Genomic DNA, 22,136 nt, shown 5'->3' with positions numbered 1-22,136 from the left:
AAGCAGTGATCAAAGAATTTCTAACAAAATTGTTAAATTCCAATCCGTACTTAACAATATGAGTATAAAACTGAAATGGGTTTTCATTTTTCAACTTTGAAAACGACTTGAAAAGTAAAGGAAATGTGTGTTTATCTGGACATACACCGTTTTGGCGCATTCTTGTATAGAAAACAAAAGAAAAACGGGGTTGAGAACTGATAGAGAAGCCTTTGATAATGGTATTCCATTGATAGATGGTGGGCTTTTCAATTTGTTGGAACAGAAGTGAACAGTAGGCGAGCTGGGAGGCATGATAGACAGCAAGAGCATGGAGGAGTTTGGTAAGAAAGAAGGTGTCCCGTGAGAGGTCATGAATGATGAGGGAAGAGTGAATCTGCTTTAGATGGTTTAAGCTTTTGAAAAGATGGAGTAATTTGAATTTGCTGAGGTTCTTACTGTTTGAAGACATTCATTCTACCTTACCAACTTCAAATTTGGAGCGTATTAATTCTTCTGCACCGCAATTCCTTTCCAGAGAAAACGAGGGAAAAACTTCCCTCACATACAAAAGTTCACAGTCGACAGATAAACCGCAACTGAGATGGACAAGCTTCCTCCTGTTGTAAACAAACGACACTTTACATACGTGAGAAAATACTTTATATTTTGAATATTTTGTTTTTAAAAAGTGGCCTAATTTTATACAAAGGCAAGTCTTTTCCGAACAATTTATTGTTATTATGATTTTGCTACTTAGTTGTCTGAGCACTGTGCTCATATAAATTAAATTATTAATTATTAATTTAATGTGAAAACACACCATGTTTGGTATTTGATATTTGATAATTAATAATACAGAAGACTTGCTCTCTTGAAAATAAAATTAGGGACTATTCTAGGCATAAAGAAAAGGAAAGAGAAAGATGGCTCTTAAACTAAGTAGGAGCTCGCTAATGCATTCCTGCTGGAATAAATATACAAGTACTAAGGTTTGTATGCTTCATTCTTTACTATCAGCAGCACGAAGAGAGCCCAGTTGGACATATGCTTGTGTTCCCACAGCTTTTGATGACCCATAAACGGATAAATCAACACCTTGAGCTTTCTCTTTTTCAATCTGATCCTTAATCCAGAAGGATGTTACCCTTAGCCCATCCTGTGAGCCATACGAAACATTTTTTAAAAAAAGACGAGATTTGCTTAGTTATAAATCAAATATATTGACTTAAGAGAGAGGCCAAATTGCTTTTCTTGCACCTTCAATTTCATGGAAGGGGCCCATCCGAGCTTCTCTTTGATCAGTGTGTTACCAGAGTTTCGGCCACGAACTCCCTCTGGACCAGGAATGTGATGGATCGGTAGCTCCTTGTTATCAAAGCTCAGCGCAATCTCAGCCATCTCATTCATGCTGACCATTTCATCACTTCCAATATTCACTGGCTCCCGGAAATCTGACTTCGTCAATCTCAACTGATCAAAAGTTAAATTCGAGTCAGTAAATTAATCACACCCTCTTTCACATGCTAACATTTGAGGCAACAAAGAGCTATACTTTTTCCCAGGTTAATCTTGCAATCAGTTCTGGAGGCTTGCAACCAGATAGCAAACAACAAGTCACTTGCCATATATACAGAACACTAGTATAATCGTGCATCAGCAAAAATGCAAATTTTCCGACTCCTCTAGCTTAAGAGCTATCAGTAGCACAATCACTTTCATTTGGGAGTCAAAATCTATTAAATTGTGTAGCACCATGGAGATCATATTATATAAAAAAATCCAGCAAAGGTAGGTACCCAGTTAATGAACATATACCTTAATACACCCTCTACACATTCGTCAATGAAGGTGAAAGACCGGGTTTGCAGCCCATCTCCCCACATTTCAAACTTATCTGTGGAAGTGATTGCTTTCCTACAAAATGCTACAGGGGCCTTCTCTCTCCCACCTGAAGCGAACAAATGAAAATAAATAATAAGCGAAAGGGAAAAAGAAAATGCAGCTTAGTAAGATGTAACCAATGGTTACCAAAAGGAAGAAAGAAAGAGCAGAAGCTGCAGAAATTTTACCTTTCCATGTGCCGAATGGCTCATATGTGTTATGGAACCGCCCAATACGACACTCCATCCCAAAGTCATTAGTGTAATGCTTGCATAGCTCTTCAGTTGTAAGCTTCTCCAAACCATAAGCATCTTGAGGCTAAGAGATGAGCAGAAATCAATCTTGTATATGTTGTACTTAAAAGATAATACATATAGACTGAAAATGTTTTAATTAGTTCAGAGGGAAAACCTCAGCAGGCCAGGCATCAGACTCCTTCAAGCTCACATTAGTTTCTAGTTGTTTAAATTCAGGGTAGATGCAAGCACTAGAGGCATAAAAGAACCTGAAATTGACAACATCTAAGTTGATATTCAATTACGGCTCAAGCTACACACTTTAACCAAATTCAATTAAAAAGAATAGATAGTCAAGAAAATACAATTGAAATTTGGAATTGAAATTTCTTTTCTCGTTTACGAAAAACTAAAAACCTAATCAAAAGTCTTGACTTTTCCTCCATCTGAGAAAAGTTACTTTGTGTCCTGAGAGGTGTAAAGTGACTGAGACAGCATCTAAAGTTATTGATAAACCCATATTTATTCTGAACGTTTATAAAGTCAACGAACCTCTTAACTCCATTGATCCTTGCATCCTCAAGCATATTGAAACTTATCATCGTATTGTTATACATGATAACAGAATGATTTGGCTGAATGAAGCCCATTCCTCCCATATCAGCAGCAAGATTAAACACATGATCAACTCCAGAAATCACCTTCAAACAGTTATCCGTCACCCTAAGATCGACAAGATAAAATTCATGACAGAACATATCCTCTGTCATGTGCTTATTCTTCTTCCAATCTGAAGCAATGATATAATGGCCCTAACTCTTTAATCGCCAAGCAATATGTGAGGCAATGAACCCACCGGCCCCAGTAATAGAAACACGGAGCTTTTCTGAAGGCCAGTAGGGTTCCCTCTCAAGGTTCTCGTAGGTGTATTCCCCAAATGCAGTTCCACCAGTGCTCCCCATTCTGGAGAGACACCATGTATCAACGAATTAAAGAATACGCCAATTTTCATACAGTTAGCACAAAAAAACAAAAGAATGGCATGAAATAAATCAACTTTAAACAAAAGAAAACCATTCAATAAGGCGAAACAGATTTGTCGAAATTAATTAAAATGGAAAGAGTGGAGAGAAGAAGCCAATATCAGCAACAGAGAATTTCTCTTGTTACCTCAAAAATCATAAATAAACAAAAAGAAACACAACCCAGTAAGACGAGTACCCCAATCACAAGAATTCATAATCTACGAAAATACAACATTAACTAAGTCAACAGATATCAAGGCAGTATCAAAACGACAGAAAACCGAACAAAACAGAGTGCGTCAAAAGGAGAGAAAAAACAAAAAAGAAGCAAAGCGTACCCCAAGAAATTGATTCCAGAAGGACAAGTGGTGCACAAACCTTGCAAGCTGAGAAATGATTGAGAGAAGAAAAAGTGGAGGGAATAATGATGAAACTCGGGATCTTGAATTCGTGGCGTATGATGCCCCTTGCTACATACAAAGCAAGGAATCCACTTGTTTGATTTCGCTTTTTCTTCCGGACTCACGGATCGCTTTTTTCGTGGACCAATCTATATATTATTATTATATATGTTCACAATTTAATAATATTATTAGATTTGTCTAAACTCAATTTAGAGCAAAAAAAATAATTCTTTTTCTGCTTATCTTTGGAGTCACTAATTCGAATTTGATTTTGGTTTAAAAAATAATAAATCCAAATAGAATAATTTTGATTTTAATTTATTTAAGAATAGTTAGTTGTATCTAATTTTTATGAAAAATCTATCATTAAATATTATTTTGACTATTATGTTTTATAAAAAATTTTGTGACCTTCGATTTTCTATTTTAATTTATTAAACAATTTAATTTATAAAATTATATATATTAAATATTTCGACTAAACCATTAAATATTTTAATAAAATTAAATTTATTAAAATACTCGATGGATTGTAGAAAAATATAAAAATTATTATTTTAAAAATTATATAAAATCATGATTTTACATATAAATATAAATAAATTTAAAAATTATATTATTAATTGTTATCTCATGTTATTTTGAAATGAGGTAATTAATTATATATAATATTTGAATAATTCTCTTTGAATTAAGCTAGCTTTTTCAACTCTAAATTAGGCCGCTCATTTTAGTAAGATCAGTACAATAGGTGTGCAATATTTAAAAAAAAAAAAAAAAAAAAAAAACCTTGGATGGCAGTTTCTATTTTCGCCGTCATTTTTAACGGAACCTCCGTCCTCGGACGAGTTCACCTGGGCCCAAGATTCCCTTTGATCCAACAAATCTATATCGCTTTTCCTGACAAGTCCATACATGATGAGGTCCAAAAAGCCCAAAGAATTTAAATCTTGGGCCCCATTCGGATCCGGGCCACATAATCCCTAGAGTAGATCCGTAATTACTGAATCGCCATGCCCAAACAAGACTACGAGACAGTAATGCAGAAGAGGGACCAGAACAAGTCTTCTGGCTCTGCTGGTGGCGCCACCGCTCCAGCGGCCAAGAGGGGCCGTCCCTTCGGCAGCACGAGCAACAATACCTCCTCCTCCGGCTCTGGCGGTGATGCCGTGGCTCCATCCAATCTCCTTGGCCCATCTCTCCAAGTTCACACCTCCTTTGTTGGTCAGTTTTGGCAAATTGAAGCCCTAGGTAGTCATGTGAGTGCATTTCGGTATCATCTAACAATCACTCTTTTCTGTGTTTTTAATCTTCAGATCAAAATAATAAGAGAATAGTTTTGGCTCTTCAAAGTGGATTAAAGAGCGAGCTAACATGGGCACTCAACACTCTTACAATGCTCTCTTTCAAAGAGAAGGAAGACATGCGGAAAGATTCTCTAGCTAAAATCCCTGGCTTGCTCGATGCTCTTCTCCAAGTTGTATGTAACTCTCATCAATCACTCGTTTAATCTGATCTGCAAAGAATTAGGAAATAATCGAATTTATGCATGCCAACACAAAGATGAAATTTGCACCTTTTAACTTGAAATTGCATTATTGGGGCAATGAAATTAACTTTGTTATGTAAAGAAAGTTATGCTCAATTGCCCATGTTGTCAGATATTCTGCAAAATAAAGTTGCTAAAATGACAAGTTATGGTTGTTGTAAAATTGGGTTAATGAAAATTTGATGTGTTTAAATTAAACAGATAGATGACTGGCGTGATATAGCTCTTCCTAAAGATCTCAGCAAAAAGCCTAGGGTTAGGACATTAGGTGCCAATTCTCTGGTTACAGGATTTGGCAATGGATACGAGGCATTAGGACCAAACAACACTCTCACACATCCTGGGTAAGTATGATGTACTTGTCTTTAGAAGTAGAAATTTGGTATTGATAACAATGGCATGTGAATGCGGGATAATGTTTGGGTGACAGATTAGGGTCGAGTTCTTCTATAACTGAAGCTTCAGTGCTGAAGAATGCTGCCAAACTTCGTTCTTCAGAGTGGTGGTTTGATGAGGATGGCCTGTTTAATTTAGACGAGGAAGGGCGGGCAGAAAAACAGCAGTGTGCTGTGGGTGCTTCAAATATCATACGGAATTTCTCTTTCATGCCAGAGAACGAAGTCATTATGGCTCAACATCGGCATTGCTTGGAGACGGTGTTCCAGTGTATAGAAGACAATATTTCTGGTAAGAGGACTGGGGAAAAGCAAAATAATATTTTAATGCAACTGTTGGTCTATACTAGATGGGATGTGATTTTTTTTTATATGCTATTTATACATGTCAATCTCAGTCAAGTCTGATTCCAATACTAGTTTAGGTTGGCTGAATGGATCCCTTTTCCCTCTCAAATTTGTTTAGGGTCATTTTCTTAGGATCCATATTCATACAGGTTAAATTGCTTTATATTGATCTTCAGTATATGCAACTCTCCTATCAGGACTTGGGATGGGTATTGCCCGATCGACAGCGTCAAAAGCAAACCTAGAGAAAAGAGAGGGGGGGGGGGGGTTTGGATGATATGTTTCATAAATATGCCAGGTTCTCGAATGAAATTTAGCCATTTTTTGGCCTTTGAGAAAGGCATTTGCACCAAAATTAGCTCCTTCAAGGGAAGATGTTGAGCTTGTAGACTACTTAGCGCACACCAGTCTTGAAAGATTCAAGAATTTATGGTCTTTTTCTTTCCAATTTCTGATTCTAGGAAATTATTCACTATGCTTGCTCTTATACTCATGTTGGTGGCTTGGCAATTTATCCTAGTCAATGCAATATAGTTGGTAGTTAATTCCAATATAGCTGTTACTGGATATTCCTTGTGAAAACTGTGCATAGGAAGAGGGAAAATTAGGACGAGAGTGAGGGAAGAAAATAGTTTTCTGTGTTTGAACGGGATAAAAGAGGGTATAAAATAAACAAATCAATTAATATTTGCTAAATTACATTCCTATCCCTCGTAACACTTTTTTCATATTGAAGGATGAGGTTTTTTCTTTTTCTTTTCTTTTTTTTGTTTTCAAAAAATTAAGAGTGAAATGATTTTATCTTCGTTTTACTTGCCCCATATCAAACAGGGAATAGAAAATAAACTTATTTTCCTTAATCTCTTCTTCTTTTTTTTTTGTTTTTTTCTTTCTGTCCACTATATATGCTCCCCTTTTTCCTTCCAAAATAAACTGTAGAAGTAGAAGTTTTTGATATTCAGGTCATTCATGATGTTGATGCCTTTTCTTTTCTTTGCTGCACAGATTCATAGTAATGCAGATAGGTGTTTAATTGTTCCTGTTTTATTGTTAAGTGGTCTTAAATGTTCTTTATATTGGCAGAGGATGAAGAACTTGTTACAAACGCCCTTGAAACGATAGTAAATTTAGCTCCATTGCTTGATCTTCGAATTTTCAGCTCATCAAAGCCATCTTACATCAGAATGACGTAAGGAACATATTCGCTTGTGCTTTCAAAAAAACTTTTTCGATTGCAACATGTGGTTGATAATTTGCTATTTTTCTTCTTTGATCAGAGAGAAACGTGCAGTCCAAGCTATCATGGGGATGCTGGGATCTCAAGTTAAAGCCTGGCACTGTGCTGCTGCAGAATTACTAGGGCGCATGATAATAAATCCTGACAATGAACCTTTCCTTCTTCCTTTTGTTCCACAGGTTTATATTGCTCTGCTGACATCATTTTCTTCATATAACTGATTTGCGTGAAATTGTATTTAAGGCTCAAATGTATACTGCAGATACACAAGCGTTTAGTAGATCTTATGAGCATACAGGCATATGATGCACAAGCAGCAGCGGTTGGTGCACTCTATAACCTTGCAGAAGTTAATATGGATTGCAGATTAAAGCTTGCTAGCGAGCGATGGTAATGTTCCATTAGTTTTCTCAATTGGCAAATATTGCAAAGAAAACGTTTATACCGATGAAAAAGTTTAACATTTTATTGATAAGATGACATGATATTTCTCTCTTGTAACTTAACAAATCAGGGCTGTTGATCGACTACTGAAAGTGATCAAGACACCACATCCAGTACCAGAAGTTTGCAGGAAGGCGGCAATGATACTGGAGAGCCTGGTATCCGAGCCACAGAACAGGGCATTGCTGCTTGCTTATGAGAATGCATTTGCTGAGATTCTCTTCTCGGAAAGCAGATATTCTGATACATTTGCACGGATCTTGTATGAGCTGACATCTAGGCCAAACAACAAATTCACAGCAGCTCGTGGTGTTTGGGGCATGTGATTCTGACTTGGAAGAATATTGTATTGAAACTTAAGTAATTTGTAGCAACAGTAAATTTCAGCAGAGTTAGCTTTCTATTAGTTATGGCTAATGTCATAGTTTTCTGTTTATTAGTTTGTTTCTGTTTCATCAGTTGTTACCATATCTGTTTTACATCTCTGTGAACTTTTGCTGTAGGTTGCTGTCATCAACAAAGGCTAGCTAGCTTGCCTTTTTATAGAATACCCTTTTGACTAAAGTAGAGTGATAATAGCAGGTAATTAACTTGAAATATTAGGGTATTAAATATAGTTATTTGATTTCTTAATCTCCTATAAGAATCTTACAGGATTTATATTTATTTTGAGGGGAGGAAGTATAATCCAATGCTAAAAAAGACAACATTTGAGGTACAACATCCAAATAATACAACCCCAAATAAGGGCGTTAAAATAGTAAAAACACCAATAAGAGAGCTGCCAGTTCGGTAAGCAATTGCGCATTAATTGCTAGGCATTCTATATTGAATTTTATTTTTTATTTATTCAAATGGTCAATAACATTTATGGTTCTCTCTCTCTCTCTTTTTTTTTTTTTTTTTTTTTTTTTTTTATTAAGACAAAGTTTCTTGTCCAGACAAGGCACATTTTAAAATCAATTTATATAGTCTGAAGTTATTTTTTTGGACGTTGATAATGGGTAAAAGATTCAAATCCTGATATAATCTTTATGGGACTGGCATAAATTAATTGCTCATTCTATTTTGTTGCTTCAGTATTGACTATTGAAAAACCAATTTAAAGAACCACATTTAATGATGAGCCGTTTGGAGCAACGAATAAATAGGCACCCGTGGACGGAGTTTCTGTTGACTAATGATGAAATTTTTGCAATGCGTGCAAAATCATGTCAGAAATTAATTAATTATAAGGAGAAACTAAAGAAAAGACATAATGAAACTGACTCTGCCACACACAAACATAAATTAATACTACACACTGATGGTGGTCGTCCATCAAGTTCAGTTCAACCATGTTCAAACCTCCCGAGAGTTCAACAGAGGTCAGCTTTGGCCTGCAGAGACATTCACTCTTACATATATAATCTTTAATTTGAACTTGTCCACAAGAATCAGATTATAAATCTTTCCTAATCAAAAAAATTAATCCTAATGCTAGGATATATAGAGAGTTACAAGCTAAAAAATTGATATTAAACGTTGAACAACTAGTGCATGTAGGCAATATACACTTACTTAAAACATTCATACAGAGAGAACTATGATTCATGCATATATGTAGCAAATACACTTTACTATAAAATGAAAACTGAAAAATTTTACCTCTTGAAAGAATTGCCTTTTTGAGTATATTAATAAAAATTGTTTACTACAAGAAGTACAAGTCAATGTTCTTGCAAAAATAGTAACTAACTCACTCTAAATAAGGTGATACGTTAATTGGATTTAATTTCTATTTTAACAGTTGAGATTTGATTAGGACCAACAAACCATAAGGAAAAGTAATTTTATTCCATTAATTAATAGATTTTGGGACTTAATAAATAATAATAATAATTTCTACATTTATAAATCTCTTAAATTACTATATAGTACGCATAGCATGTATGAATATATATGGTTTGAGACTTGAAACAAAAACTAATGTAATAAAATACAAACACGTTACTATAGTATTTGGAATTGCAACTTGCAACTTGCAATTAAGAGAGCAATTACAAGAGTTTCAGGAATATTAGTATGGAGAATTGCAGATCTTTGATTATGTGCCTCAGCCATTGAATATTAGTGGGTGCTTCACCTATTGCTCACAATTATCAAAGCAAGTTCGTCACTGGATGTGCCTCAACTTCAAAACCTGCTCACAGAAATTTAATGACCACACATGCACCCACTCCTGACTCCCCCATTTGTCTAATTCTTTTATTTCCAATTGTAATAAGAAGACAAAAAAAAAAAAAAAAAAAAAAAAAAAAAAAAAAAAAAATCAGAAACCTGATTCATCTTTGATAGTCGTTGCACTTTTGCTTTATTATATATAAAATAGTAACAACAATAATCAAAGTTAATTTTGTATGTCTGACTTCTACTTCCTTTGGATAAAGGTAGTTACATATAACTCCATAGATTTATAATTCAATTAATAATTATTTGAGTGCGATAAGTTTATGAAATTCATTTTATTTTTGTCTTAATAAGTTTTTTATTCAATTGTGGTGATTGTATTTTTCTATTCTTATTCCCTAATGGTTATGCAAAAGGAAAAAAAAATATATAATTGACCCATTTCATTGTTTTAATATTCATAATATAGTTACGTTGAAAATTTGATAACTCAGACTCCGTTTGTTTTTCTAAAATAACTTACAGGAAAATATTTAAATTTAAATTTAAATTCAGCTTCATAATATAAGGAAGGGAATGAAAAATACACTTTCTTAATTAATTTAGGAAAAGAAAGGTTAACATTAACAAGCCATGGGTGTCACTTTAGGTACATTGACAGGAAAATCATTAATCTCATCGATCCAAGGATTGTTCTTCTCATTGGCTGTATCAATCTTCTTCAGTGCATACCAAACAGCACTGTTACACTTGAAACCTGACCCAAATCCTATTTGCCAAACTCTATCACCTTCCATGATTCTCCCTTTAGCCTGTGAATAAGCCAGCTCATACCACAAAGAACTACTTGAAGTATTACCAAATCTATAAAGAGTCATTCTTGAAGGCTCCATATGCCATTCACTCAAATCAAGATTTTTCTCTAACTCATCCAACACACCTCTCCCCCCTGCGTGAATGCAGAAATGCTCGAAAGCTAATTTAAAATCAGGAACATAAGGTTTTATTTTTATCTTCAAAAACTTTTTCGCTATTAAAGTTGCAAGAAACAGCAGTTGTTCGGAGACTGGAAGAACTAATGGTCCCAGAGCTCTTATATTTGTCTTTAGGGCTTCGCCGGCAACTGCCATTAGGTCTTTCGAGAGGGAGACACCAACTGCTCCGTTATCGTCTTCCTCTTGCATGACGCATTCGTAGCATTTATCATCAGCTCCTTTGTGGGTCCGAACGGTATGGATTAACTGATATTTTGATCGCCCGCGATCAGATGGTCGGCTGGATAGGAGGATGGCGGCGGCTCCGATACGGAAAAGACAGTTGGTGACAAGCATGGAGCGGTTGTTGCCCATATACCAGTTTCGTGTTATATTTTCTGTGCTAACCACAAGGGCATAGCTGTTGGGATGTACCTATAAGTGCCATTGAACAAATAAGAAACGATAATAAATACATTCTCACAAAGAAAAAAAAACGATAATAAATACATTAATTAACATCAAGAATTCAAGAAAGGGACAACACTAAGATTAATAATCAGACTGTTCACAGAAACATTAACATTATTACTAATAAGGAAAACTATTCCATACAGCAAGAAAGGTATTTTAAGATTTAGCAAGTGAACCTCAAAATTTGTTAAGGATAGGACATTCTTGTAATCTGTAACATAAATTGCTCTAAAAGAAGACAATAAAACAAACCTGCAAAAGATCTTTGGCGAGGTCAATAGAAATAAGGCCAGCACTGCAACCCATACCACCAAGATTATAACTCAAGATGTTTTCTCTAAACTTGTAACGATTGACAATTATGGCTGAAGGAGAAGGTATAGGATTAAACAAACTACTATTCACAACTAGTATCCCTATATCTTTAGGGCTACATCCAGTTTGTGCCAAAAGTGCATCAATGGCTCCAAACACAACCATTTCTGTTTCATTTCTTGACTCAATCAAAGACTGATCCTTAGGTGACCGCATCAAACCATTAGGACCATATGTCATTTGACCAAAACCTGATCTTTCGAGAATTTTCCTTTGAAAGGCTAAACTCTGCTCTGTAAAATGCCCAGTTGCTGCTGATAGCTGCATAAATTGCTCTTTAGTGCATTTATGAGCAGATTCTGGCTTGTAACAAGCAAAATCTACCAAGTAAACATTTCTCGGTTTGCCCATGAAATAGAGACTGATAATAAAAATCGCAACAGCTAAGCATATAAGCAATGTTACCAAATTGAAGCTGAGTTGGTTCCTTAGCATAGTTAGATCTTCAAAGGTAAGAGTTGAAAAATAGGCCACAATCATGCCAAAGAATGGCATTAACAAGAGATATATGGAGTTGGAGACCAAATAATGGTAACCAAGCTTCACATATTTTAGTTTCACAGATAATAAGAAAAAACTGGGCAGATCGTTTTCCTTTTTCTCAAATGGAGTTCCAATAGGTGCTGGTTTATTTTGTAGGGTTTTCTTCTTTTCTTCTTCCATGTTTGTGAAAAGTTCAAAGAGAACTTATCACTCCACAACAATTCAGTTTAGGAGTGCAAGACGTTGGTGCCTTATATGCTGTAAGAAATTTTTTTTTTTTTTTCATTTTCTTTTTATTTTTTATAATTTATTCCAATAAAATAATATTTTAATGCTCTTGGGTGCTCCAATATTAAAAAAAAAAAATTTACAAAAGTTCCCCAGCGACATTACTTTCATATTCAAGACGGGTATGGAATACTGCTGGAGTAAACTTTAAAAAAAAAAATGGGAAAATCATTCAATTTCTTTGTATGGTATACAAAGTCTTCAAATCTTCTCATAAACTGTTAGGTCTTATAAGTTTGACATTTTAGGGTCTCTTCCTCTTCCACAATAGTAGTTGTTATTTGTTGTATTATTAGCTAGCTTTTAATTGCTACCTATTTAAATTAAAAATATTCAATAAAATTAACTGTTTAATTTAAAATGATAAGAAATGACATTAGCCGTTTAATTAATTAAATTCGGAGAAAAGAACAATGTGTATGATTATAAAAGAAAAATAATTAATTTCTAAAAAATGATAAATGGTAGAGTGTTTAACGTTTAATAAGAAGTTCCGAAATAGGGATCCACTGACGTTTAAGCTATGTTACCGAACAATATAGTTAATAGAAATAAAATTTTATTTAATCAAAATGCTAAAAAGATGACTCTAAAGATATAGCCGAATAACGATTTAAAATTTTGAGAGACGGTATATTCAACTACTCACGTACTAAAGCAATGAATATTTTTACTTTAAATCATTTTTTAACATTCAAACTCTTCATTATTTTTCCAGTAAATTAATGGCTAATAATAAGTATCCTCATTTGTCTTTTGTACCTTCGAAATTGTAGAAGTGTTTTCCAATTTTAAGATTAAGCTTGATGTTTGGATTCTAACTGTATTGGAAGCCATTTAGACTGTGCATTCTTATATAAGAAGAGAGCCACAAACTCTAGTGGAAACACAAGTCTACTGTAGTCTATTTTAAAGGTAGAAAACATAAATCCATTCTTTAATTCAAAACTCCACACATTCAGAACATAAGAATATTTGGAAACTTTAAGAAAAAGTAAGCTAATGGCCGAATCAGACAGTCTTTATAATCCCACATCGGCAGAGAAAGCTAATGGGCTCGACGACTTGTAGTACAATACCGAAACACGACTCTTAACAGACCATACCTTTCTCGGCCTTTTGGCTAAGATCAAGTGTAGTATCTGTTCTTATCAGTTTAATATCTGATACGTGGGCCATCGGCCCGCATGATATTAAATTTATTTTTTGAGGGGAAGGCCCATATCTGTAGCTTGCTACTAGGGCTTCTGAGCGTCGCTTGTGCGTTGCACCTACAGCACTGGCCCGGCGCGCCCCAACAATCAATAGTTAAAATTGAGCGCATTGCAATAGTTGGGCCCCTAAATGTGGTTTGTCTCCATCCAGAACTGTCATTTAAGCTCATGTAAGGATTGATTTCAAATATCTGTATTTCAGGCCTTGGATTGCTTGCCTGAGGCCCAAGCTCCAATAGTTTTGATGTTCAAACTAGACTAGATATTTACTAATATCAGGTTCACATGAAGTTTATTATCATGAATTGGATAACTTGTTTAAAAATTGTGTAATTGGTTGGAACAATCAAACACCTAATATAATAATATTATTGAGACAAAAGCAACGCTATCGTTAATTATAGATCATGGATTCTTGCACCCTACCTCTAACTTATTTCATAATTAACTACTTGCCCTAGCTACTGCCTGACTTGAGGTAGACAACATTAGTGCACTAATGTTAAATTAAGCTAATTAGTCATTTTTGATGCGCTGCTGCAAGTTGGCTTTGGGTTTGCAACTTTTATGGTTTTGCTAACGGAGGAGCGATTATGTTAAGATGCTGACTACATGATTTGATCGTGAAATCATCAGAATAGAATTTAGTACGCTTTAATTACTGGACATGTTATGTTGGGTTCAGATTTACAACTTTTTTAGATAGGAAATACCATCCACTGCTGCCAAAATACACATGCATTACTTGGTCAAATTGATGACAGCCCAACTAATGTCTTTTTTTTACGACAATCCAAGTGAAGCTTAGTTGGGATTTTATAATATGGAATTAGCAGTAGCCTGATTCACAATTAATTATTTAGGGTTCAAAGATTTAACTTAAGTGATAGAATTTAATTTAGTTATATTGAATTTTTAAACTTAATTTTTATAATTAAAAACAAAAATCTCACTTATAATATATAAAAAAAAAAATGAAAACATAGCATTTCAAATGAATTTATAAAACATTATGCAATTTATTTATATGTGAGGGAGTATTAATTACGGCTTATTTTCCATCCATGGCTAGCAGTAGTAATTATTAAGGGTCTTAAGTGAAGATTAAGGCTCTTGAAAAATTAAATAATTAACATTCATATATTATAGTATGGAGATGCAATAGACTATACAATAAACATTTTATTCAACAAATTTCAATTCAAACATGGAAACTTAAAAGATCTTCCTGGCTATTTGCTTCATCAACTAACAATATATCATCAGGTTAAAAAAATCACAAAGTTTTCAAATATCAAATTAACTAGAACACCATTTTGAGACTAATTAATCTCCTTATATGGAAATTAATTAATCAAATAAGATGATGATGATGATGAATCATGGATATAAATTGATCTAGCTAGCTTGAAGAAGAAATGGAAACAACTTTAGGAACATGAACAGGAAATTCATGAATTTCATCAATCCAAGGGCTTTTTTCTTTTGCAGGATTAATAGTCTTCAATGCCTGCCAAACAGCACTGTTACACTTGAATCCTGACCCAAATGCAATTTGCCATGTCCTATCACCTCTTCTGATTCTCCCCTTAGCCTCTGAATAAGCCAATTCATACCATAAAGAACTACTTGAAGTATTACCAAATCTATAAAGAGTCATTCTTGAAGGCTCCATATGCCATTCAGTCAAATCAAGATTCTTCTCTAACTCATCTAAAACAGCTCTCCCTCCTGCGTGAATGCAGAAATGCTCAAATGCCAATTTAAAATCTGGAATGTAGGGTTTTATTTTCATTTTGAAGACTTTTCTTGCAACTAAAGTTGCAAAAAATAGAAGTTGCTCAGACATTGGAAGGACTAATGGCCCTAAAGTGGTTATATTAGTTTTAAGAGCTTCTCCTGCAACAGCCATTAGGTCTTTAGAAAGTGAGACACCTATCTTTTTTTTCTCACCCTCATCTTCTCTCTGAAACACACAATTGTAACACTTATCATCAGCACCCTTGTGCGTGCGGACTGTATGGATGAGTTGGTACTTTGAGCGACGGCGGTCCGACGACTTGTTGGAGAGAAGTATGGCTGCGCCGCCCATTCGGAAGAGGCAGTTTGAGACAAGCATTGATCGGTCATTGCCGAAGTACCAATTTAGAGTAATATTCTCCATACTCACCACTAGGGCATAGGAGTTGGGGTGAACCTGTTGCAATCAAATTTAGAAATTAAATTAATATTTTTATAGATATAATTATTTGATAATAGCATAGAATTTAATTTTTTAAAAAAATTTAGGAAATAGAAGGTTTTTCCCCTCGATGAGATTCAAGGTATCATAACTCGGGTAGTTGTGGAGTATTGACATAATTAAACTTTTTCATTTTAATGTCGTAACTAAACTAATTAAATAGGCTTCCTCAACAAAATCTGTAAACTAAACGTCGTCATTTAATACCCAGCTGTGCACGTTGACAAATTTCCCACCACATGCTGCCATTAGTAGTTTTGAACTTTTAACCAATTACTGGATTTGGAACAAATTTTGCTACTGGATTCTCGATTGAGACTCCTATTTTATTTTGAATAGCCACTCATGTTATTTTATAATTATAATAATATTTGCCTATCCTGCCATATTCTTGTTTAATCTTTTTTTTTAAAAAAAAAAGGAGAAAATACTCTTATTTATCTAGTCTAATAAATTTTTATATTTTCTATTCTTTTAATTACCTTTTCGTATGGTTTTAATTGTTTTGATTAATTTAAATTTCTACATTATTTATAGACTTCAGTAGTATGAAATTTATATAAGTATTTAGGGTTTAAGAGATCGATACGTTTAATGAAATTAAGAGGTTAATTAAACTCTTGATAATTATTAATACAACTAACAACTATTAAAATAATTAATTTCATCAAATAAAAATTTTTTGATTTAACGATACCTACATATGGTCCCACCAATACATAAAGTGAATTAAAAGTATTATTTAGATAAAAAAAAAAAAAAAGACAATACTGTAATATTTCTTTTATTAATTTAGTGTATGCCATCATCCATACAGCGGGTAGCAAGAAATTCCCGATAATTTAGATGTTACTATTAAACATAAGTGATTAAAGAAAAAGAGGAAAAAAATATATGTGCATACCTGTAGGAGCTGTTTGGCAAGGTCAATAGAAATAAGACCGGCACTGCAGCCCATACCACCAAGATTATAGCTCAGAATGTTTCCTCTAAGCTTGTAATGATTGACAATCATAGCAGAGAGAGACGGCGTCGGATTGAACAAACTACAATTAACAATAAGAATTCCTATGTCTTTAGCTTTAACACCAGTTTTGCCCAAGAGCTCATCAATGGCACTAAACATCACAGTTTCAGCCTCCTTTCTTGCCTCCTCCATACATGGATTCGGTGGAACCCGCATCACTGCCTCTGGCAAGTATGTCTTTTGCCCTAATCCAGACCTCTCTAGAATCTTCTTTTGAAAAGCCAAGTTCTCTTCTGTAAAGCTGCCGGCAAGTGCTGATTTCTCCATGAAATTTTCTCTCGTGCATATTCGAGCCGGTACAGGCTTGTAACATGCAAAATTTACCAAGTATATTTTCCTTGGCCGACTCGTAAAGTAAAGGGTAGCCAAGAAAACAACAAAACCCGAACAAAGAGTAACTGAAACAAGATTGAACTTGAGATGGTTCCATAGCTGAACTAAATCTTCAATAGTAATTGTAGAAAGATGAGCTGAAGAAATAGCTAAAAGCGGAATTAGCAAAAGATACATAGCATTGGAGATTAAATAATGATAACCTAATTTCACATATTTGAGTCTAACTGATAAAAGAAAGTTTGGAAGATTATTTCTTCTTGTTTCAGGCTGATTTGCTTCTACAGTGACCGATTCAGGTCTCGGATTTTGTCTACTCTCCTGATCTGCCATTGTTAATCAAACAAACTAAAAGAAAATCAAGAGATTGTATAAAAGAAAACCCAGACGATGATAAGAGGAATAGGCAAAGAAAATGGGAGTGAAAGTGTTGAGGAGCGATTAAAAGGGCATAGGAGATATAAAGGGTGTGAGAGTGTAGAGAGGGATGGGGGGATACAACTACCCCAACGAACCTTTAATTGTTAACCCGCCGGGGCATTGAATTTGCCAACCAGGAAAAGAGCGGGATTTTTGCGCGTATGATGTGTATTTATGTTTATAAGTTTGACCTATTTCTAGTGTAGTTATTGCTATTTTGCCACTCGTATGGACGACATTGGCAGATAATGCACGTGCAGTGCATGCCAAGTGTTTGAAGAATAGTGCATATTGGTGAACTACATCTATATGTACATAAAAACAATGGCTTGTGAAATTTTGACTTTTCTGATGTTGCTAACAGCAATATTTTATTTTATGGTTGCATAAGAAAAGATAGTAGAATAAGTAATTAATGTTGCATGCATATTGGTGTTAGTTCAACCCTGCCTAATTCTTTCTTGCAATTTATTATAGAAACAATTTTTCAATCTCTATAGTTTGAATGTTACTGTCAGCAAAACTTGGATTTATCTATATGGTAAAAGATTTAAAATTTAAAATTTAAAAGTAAACATATCCAAGCTGTTTGTAAAAAATATATATATATATATGGATGGTCTCACACGCAATGCCAATCAAAAATATTTGTTTTTAAAAAAAATAAAACATTAGTGTGTTTGTCCTTTTTATTCTCGTGCATGATTATAAATACCGTTGATGTATAGGTGAGCGGTGGGCTATACACGGGTACAGGTAATTCTTTCACCAAATTGAAGTAGGTTAAAAAGGAAAGGACTAATTTTGTATTTAAGAAGAGAAGAAAAGGGCAATTGTGAAATAGCAGTTCTAAATAGGAACAGTATCAAACAATCAAATTCTTTAATGACATGTATTGCCGCTCGGTTTGACCTTCAAAGAAGTCGTGTACTTTTGTCTGTCTGTCTCTCTTTCTCTCTCTCTCTCTCTCTTTAATTTGCGTGTTCGAGATTTAAGGCAATTTTGCACAAGTTGATTTAACAAACCTAACCATTTTCTCTTAAATGCTCAAACTTCTAACCAAATTGTACCCACCAAATTTCCTAGTAGCATTTATACACCCTTCTTCTTCGTCTTCCTCTCCTTCTAGTCATAGAAGGATGCTTTAGGGTTAAATTTTTGTAGGGTATAGACTGGGCATAGTAACTAAGATATGGACAACTTTAGCTACAGAAATAATTAATTGTAGATAAGAAATGTCACACACACGAAACCATTTCTTATCGTTTTTTATTGAGCCAATACATATTCAACAATGGGTGCAAGCCAAGCTACATGTCTTGATTGCATTGCACATGGATTCTCATCGGCAATAAACACCGTTTGGCCAATGTGTCAGAGTAATTCTTGTGCGGAATTTCTTGTTCATTTGGTGAATAATAATATATCAGAGGGGTTTTTGTGAATCCATTAACAAAGTTCACTTTAGTTGGATTTATAAGAAATTAAAGTTATCTTTAATGTAAAATTAATAGCTTAAATAATTAAACTGACTCTCTCTTCTTATTATTGTCTTTACAAAACACAGTTACTATTGTGTATAATTTATTAAAATTTCTTATTTCATTGGCAGATTATATAGAGAGAATTGTTTAGATTAGAGTCAGTAAGATAAAATAGTTATTTAATGAAATTAATATTATATATATATTTTTTTTTTAAATTTCCGTCAAAAACCTCTAACCATACTTTTAGGAGACAGAACCATTTACATTCGTTCTATGTATATGATGTGATATACTACCAAAGCAGATATTATGTAATCTAATACAGAAAAGACATGTCATTAATAATTTTAACAATTAATAGTGATGTCAGAAGCAGTTCGTGGTTCGTAGTTACCAATAATATCCATATTAATTGTTTTGTACCTAAATTTTTGTGATAACACGAGATGCTCTCAAAATTCTTTTTATTCTTTTTAAGTGTCTAATGAAGGAGATGACAGGTAGTAGCCATAATATATTACCACTATTTCATGTTATGTACACATATCTTTCCAAAATGAAGGCTCCTAAAGCTTTTTAGTTAACTACAATTGGCTTTCATAGGCAAAATTAGGTTAAAAAAAAAATTGTAATGCATGATCTAATTTTGTGCAAGTCCAGAAGTTAGTAGAAATGGAAAAAAAATGAATAATAACGTTATTTTCTCCGCAATTAAAGTTGGGGTGTGTTTAAAAGAATTTGAGAGAATTTGGGACATTTTTCTTGGGCTTTACTTTGATTACGATGTAACCCAGTTATCCCAATTATGGCCCCATCATATATGGTGCAATGTCTCTTTCCATCCCCAAGCAAGCCTACAGAAGTTTAACATAGACTACCAAGGAGAAATAAAGGCAGGTCTGTAGCTGATTGGGTTAGTTTAGCATCAATCCTTATCAATTTAATTATGGCATACGTAGTTTCATGGCTACACTAAACGGGAAACAAATATTCATACAAGACTAATTGCTCCACAAAGCCTTCTTCTAAGGATGAAAGTACACATCAGTTTGTACGCAACGAGCCTCGACATGGGAAATTCATAAGAGGATTAATGTCTCAGCAAAAGGCAGACAGATGAGCTAATTTAAAAAAATGTTTTTTCAACCTTGATATGTAATGTATCACTATTTTACTTTGTCATAAGCAGCTATATTTTGGGGTTCACATTCAGGGCTAAAGAGGCGGACCAGGAGAGCAGAAGTTGAACTCACAGAAATAGCTCCACAAGTAGCCCAACGAAGGCTCCTAGGAACTGTAATTCTAGGACCTGCATGCGAATGATACCATGATGTATATTAGTCAAAATATGAAATAATAAATAAGAGTAACCACATGTTATGATCCAAATCAAAGTTGGCAAAGGGGAAAAGAAACTTGCGACATATTAAATAATTTTGCTTGAATCCTATTGGTTAATAAAAGACAGAAAAATAACTCGCAGGCATCATAATAACAGCTTGATACTTGAGATTTCTATTACCTTTTATTTTACAATTTCTGATGCTTTAAAATATGCAATGCTACTTTCCATTTTACCTTTTTTTTTTTTTTTTTCCCTTGAATTCTCAAAACCCGAAACCTTTTTTCAGGCAACAAGGAATCCTAATTGTGTGTTGACCAAGCCAAGGACAAGAGGAGGGCTCCTATCTTTACCAGCAGGCCAACAGCTATGGGCTATATATAGCTCCAGTTCCAGCATTTTCCACATATCAATTGGATTTTACTTATTCATCAACATCAAAGTTATTGCAATGCCATAAACTTGACCTTCATCACCAATCACTATCCCTACTCTTTCCTTCCTTGCCTATTTCTTTATATATGCATACGCCTCATCTTAATACCTTCAATTTCTTTACCGGAACAATCTCCATTCCTCTACAGATGATCACCTAGCAACACTTCCCTGATTTTTGGATAACCAACTTTTGAGTTGTTGACATTGAGCCTGAAATAATGCTCTTTCTAGAACGAAAAGCTGACTCTCCTCCGTAAGAACCTCTTTTTTTTTTTTTTTTTTTTGGCAAGCGTCTTGCTCAGCATTACAACCAAGATGAAGCCTTATTCATAAGATTTTATCATATGTGGCTCTATCAAGTATTCATAACACCAATAGCACCAAGCCAGATGGTGCACGTATGAAGATAACAGTTAACTAAATTCAACTATAACTGAGTAAATGGATAGGTGAATAGAAATGGAATGGGAATATAAGAACATACCATAATGCAACCTGCAGAGAATCCAGAAACCTAAAGCCCCTCCAACCGAAAAAATTCCAGCTGTTTGCCTCATTAGTCTAGAGCAAGGTTTAGCATCTGATCTCATCAGCTCGCCATCTGAGAATCCAAGGAAGCGTCTCAATGCCATCTATCACACTACCAATCTAATTCAAATGCCTTCAGAAGTTGAATCTGCCAAAAGCATTTATCACGATTCAATGTTCATGCGTGGCCCAATCTTATTAATATAAATTTGAACAGAAATCCCAATACAATATAACTTTGAGAAGCAATAGATACGTTGAACAATATCTTTTCCCCTAATTCCACTAGTGAGGAAAAAAAAAAACACGTTAATATTTAATAAATAACAGCATGTCTCTTAGTGCGGCATTTCGTCGAATAGCTGGAGCGCCAGATGTGATAATAGTCGATAGAGTTAAAACTGGAGAACCATAATTTAGAAACGAAAAAAAAAAAAAAAAAAACTCTGAACTGACTTAAGATGAAGATAGAGATCACCTCAAAAAACTGAGCACAGAGTGTAAAACTTGGTATGAAGGATCAGAGCTTTGCTTCGTTTAACAGGGATGCTAAGACGCCAACTGCGGTTGGGTTCATAATCATAGACGACTAGATGTTAAGATTGCGAATTCAATCACTTTAAGCGACTTGTCGGTTTGGAAGTGGTATCCTGATACGCCACGTGTCACTGAATAAGGGGTCCATTGCACTGACCGGTCTATCAGTTCAGACGTGGTCGTTCGACGACCTGAGGTGTATAAATTTAACGACTGATAAACGGTCGTTTAGCAGCCAAACAAGTGATAGAAATGCAAAGAATAAAATTAACCCATGCCCGTTTTGGTGTTGTGTCGTGTTTGC

The 22,136-nt window shown here is 34.4% G+C and overlaps 5 protein-coding genes and 1 non-coding gene across 6 annotated transcripts; 2 read left to right on the top strand and 4 right to left on the bottom strand.

The window, feature by feature from the left end:
* Nucleotides 1–739: 739 nt before the first annotated feature.
* Nucleotides 740–3,654, bottom strand: LOC105632068 (GDP-mannose 3,5-epimerase 2). Its single transcript, XM_037641171.2, has 6 exons — nucleotides 2,652–3,654; nucleotides 2,275–2,368; nucleotides 2,052–2,181; nucleotides 1,798–1,930; nucleotides 1,240–1,447; nucleotides 740–1,138 (listed from the first exon to the last, which is right to left on the bottom strand). The coding sequence occupies exons 1-6, from the start codon at nucleotides 2,867–2,869 to the stop codon at nucleotides 983–985; spliced, it is 939 nt and encodes a 312-aa protein (XP_037497099.2). The 5' UTR covers nucleotides 2,870–3,654; the 3' UTR covers nucleotides 740–982.
* An 885-nt stretch (nucleotides 3,655–4,539) lies between these two features.
* LFR (ARM repeat superfamily protein) lies at nucleotides 4,540–8,065 on the top strand. Its single transcript, XM_012214349.4, has 8 exons — nucleotides 4,540–4,752; nucleotides 4,845–5,008; nucleotides 5,279–5,421; nucleotides 5,508–5,764; nucleotides 6,904–7,009; nucleotides 7,098–7,236; nucleotides 7,320–7,447; nucleotides 7,572–8,065. The coding sequence occupies exons 1-8, from the start codon at nucleotides 4,542–4,544 to the stop codon at nucleotides 7,825–7,827; spliced, it is 1,404 nt and encodes a 467-aa protein (XP_012069739.4). The 5' UTR covers nucleotides 4,540–4,541; the 3' UTR covers nucleotides 7,828–8,065.
* A 2,182-nt stretch (nucleotides 8,066–10,247) lies between these two features.
* LOC105632222 (3-ketoacyl-CoA synthase 20) lies at nucleotides 10,248–12,184 on the bottom strand. Its single transcript, XM_012214545.4, has 2 exons — nucleotides 11,371–12,184; nucleotides 10,248–11,079 (listed from the first exon to the last, which is right to left on the bottom strand). Exons 1-2 carry the CDS (start codon nucleotides 12,154–12,156, stop codon nucleotides 10,294–10,296), a joined length of 1,572 nt encoding a protein of 523 aa, XP_012069935.1. The 5' UTR covers nucleotides 12,157–12,184; the 3' UTR covers nucleotides 10,248–10,293.
* A 1,182-nt stretch (nucleotides 12,185–13,366) lies between these two features.
* LOC119371348 (U2 spliceosomal RNA) lies at nucleotides 13,367–13,562 on the top strand. Its single transcript, XR_005178960.1, has one exon. It is a non-coding gene; the product is annotated as a U2 spliceosomal RNA (small nuclear RNA).
* Nucleotides 13,563–14,599: 1,037 nt separating this feature from the next.
* LOC105632070 (3-ketoacyl-CoA synthase 11) lies at nucleotides 14,600–17,551 on the bottom strand. The gene is made up of 2 exons (XM_012214350.4): nucleotides 16,625–17,551; nucleotides 14,600–15,675 (listed from the first exon to the last, which is right to left on the bottom strand). Exons 1-2 carry the CDS (start codon nucleotides 17,411–17,413, stop codon nucleotides 14,881–14,883), a joined length of 1,584 nt encoding a protein of 527 aa, XP_012069740.1. The 5' UTR covers nucleotides 17,414–17,551; the 3' UTR covers nucleotides 14,600–14,880.
* A 2,350-nt stretch (nucleotides 17,552–19,901) lies between these two features.
* Nucleotides 19,902–22,136, bottom strand: LOC105632071 (40S ribosomal protein). Its single transcript, XM_012214351.4, has 3 exons — nucleotides 21,774–22,136; nucleotides 21,252–21,443; nucleotides 19,902–20,296 (listed from the first exon to the last, which is right to left on the bottom strand). Exons 2-3 carry the CDS (start codon nucleotides 21,397–21,399, stop codon nucleotides 20,154–20,156), a joined length of 291 nt encoding a protein of 96 aa, XP_012069741.1. The 5' UTR covers nucleotides 21,400–21,443; nucleotides 21,774–22,136; the 3' UTR covers nucleotides 19,902–20,153.

Source organism: Jatropha curcas, chromosome 7, assembly GCF_041381405.1.
Source record: "Jatropha curcas cultivar XTBG-Jc1 chromosome 7, XTBG_Jcur_1.0, whole genome shotgun sequence".
Classification (NCBI taxonomy): domain Eukaryota; kingdom Viridiplantae; phylum Streptophyta; class Magnoliopsida; order Malpighiales; family Euphorbiaceae; genus Jatropha; species Jatropha curcas.
The sequence above is the reverse complement of the archived record's forward strand: the minus strand, read 5'-3'. Positions and strand labels throughout refer to the sequence as shown.

Bases quoted from the DNA above. Each gene is read 5' to 3' on its own strand.
- LOC105632068 (XM_037641171.2), bottom strand. From the start codon at position 2,869: ATGACAGAGGATATGTTCTGTCATGAATTTTATCTTGTCGATCTTAGG. The intron at 2,182-2,274 runs GTTTTCCCTCTG...CTCATCTCTTAG, and splicing joins CTGATGCCTGGCCTGCTGAG to CCTCAAGATGCTTATGGTTT. The intron at 1,448-1,797 runs GTATATGTTCAT...TGATCAGTTGAG, and splicing joins TGTGTAGAGGGTGTATTAAG to ATTGACGAAGTCAGATTTCC.
- LFR (XM_012214349.4), top strand. From the start codon at position 4,542: ATGCCCAAACAAGACTACGAGACAGTAATGCAGAAGAGGGACCAGAAC. The intron at 4,753-4,844 runs GTCAGTTTTGGC...TTTAATCTTCAG, and splicing joins AGTTCACACCTCCTTTGTTG to ATCAAAATAATAAGAGAATA. The intron at 5,422-5,507 runs GTAAGTATGATG...TTTGGGTGACAG, and splicing joins AACACTCTCACACATCCTGG to ATTAGGGTCGAGTTCTTCTA.
- LOC105632222 (XM_012214545.4), bottom strand. From the start codon at position 12,156: ATGGAAGAAGAAAAGAAGAAAACCCTACAAAATAAACCAGCACCTATT. The intron at 11,080-11,370 runs GTTTGTTTTATT...TGGCACTTATAG, and splicing joins TCGCCAAAGATCTTTTGCAG to GTACATCCCAACAGCTATGC.
- LOC105632070 (XM_012214350.4), bottom strand. From the start codon at position 17,413: ATGGCAGATCAGGAGAGTAGACAAAATCCGAGACCTGAATCGGTCACT. The intron at 15,676-16,624 runs GTATGCACATAT...TGATTGCAACAG, and splicing joins TTGCCAAACAGCTCCTACAG to GTTCACCCCAACTCCTATGC.
- LOC105632071 (XM_012214351.4), bottom strand. From the start codon at position 21,399: ATGGCATTGAGACGCTTCCTTGGATTCTCAGATGGCGAGCTGATGAGA. The intron at 20,297-21,251 runs GTATGTTCTTAT...ATTCGCATGCAG, and splicing joins TCTCTGCAGGTTGCATTATG to GTCCTAGAATTACAGTTCCT.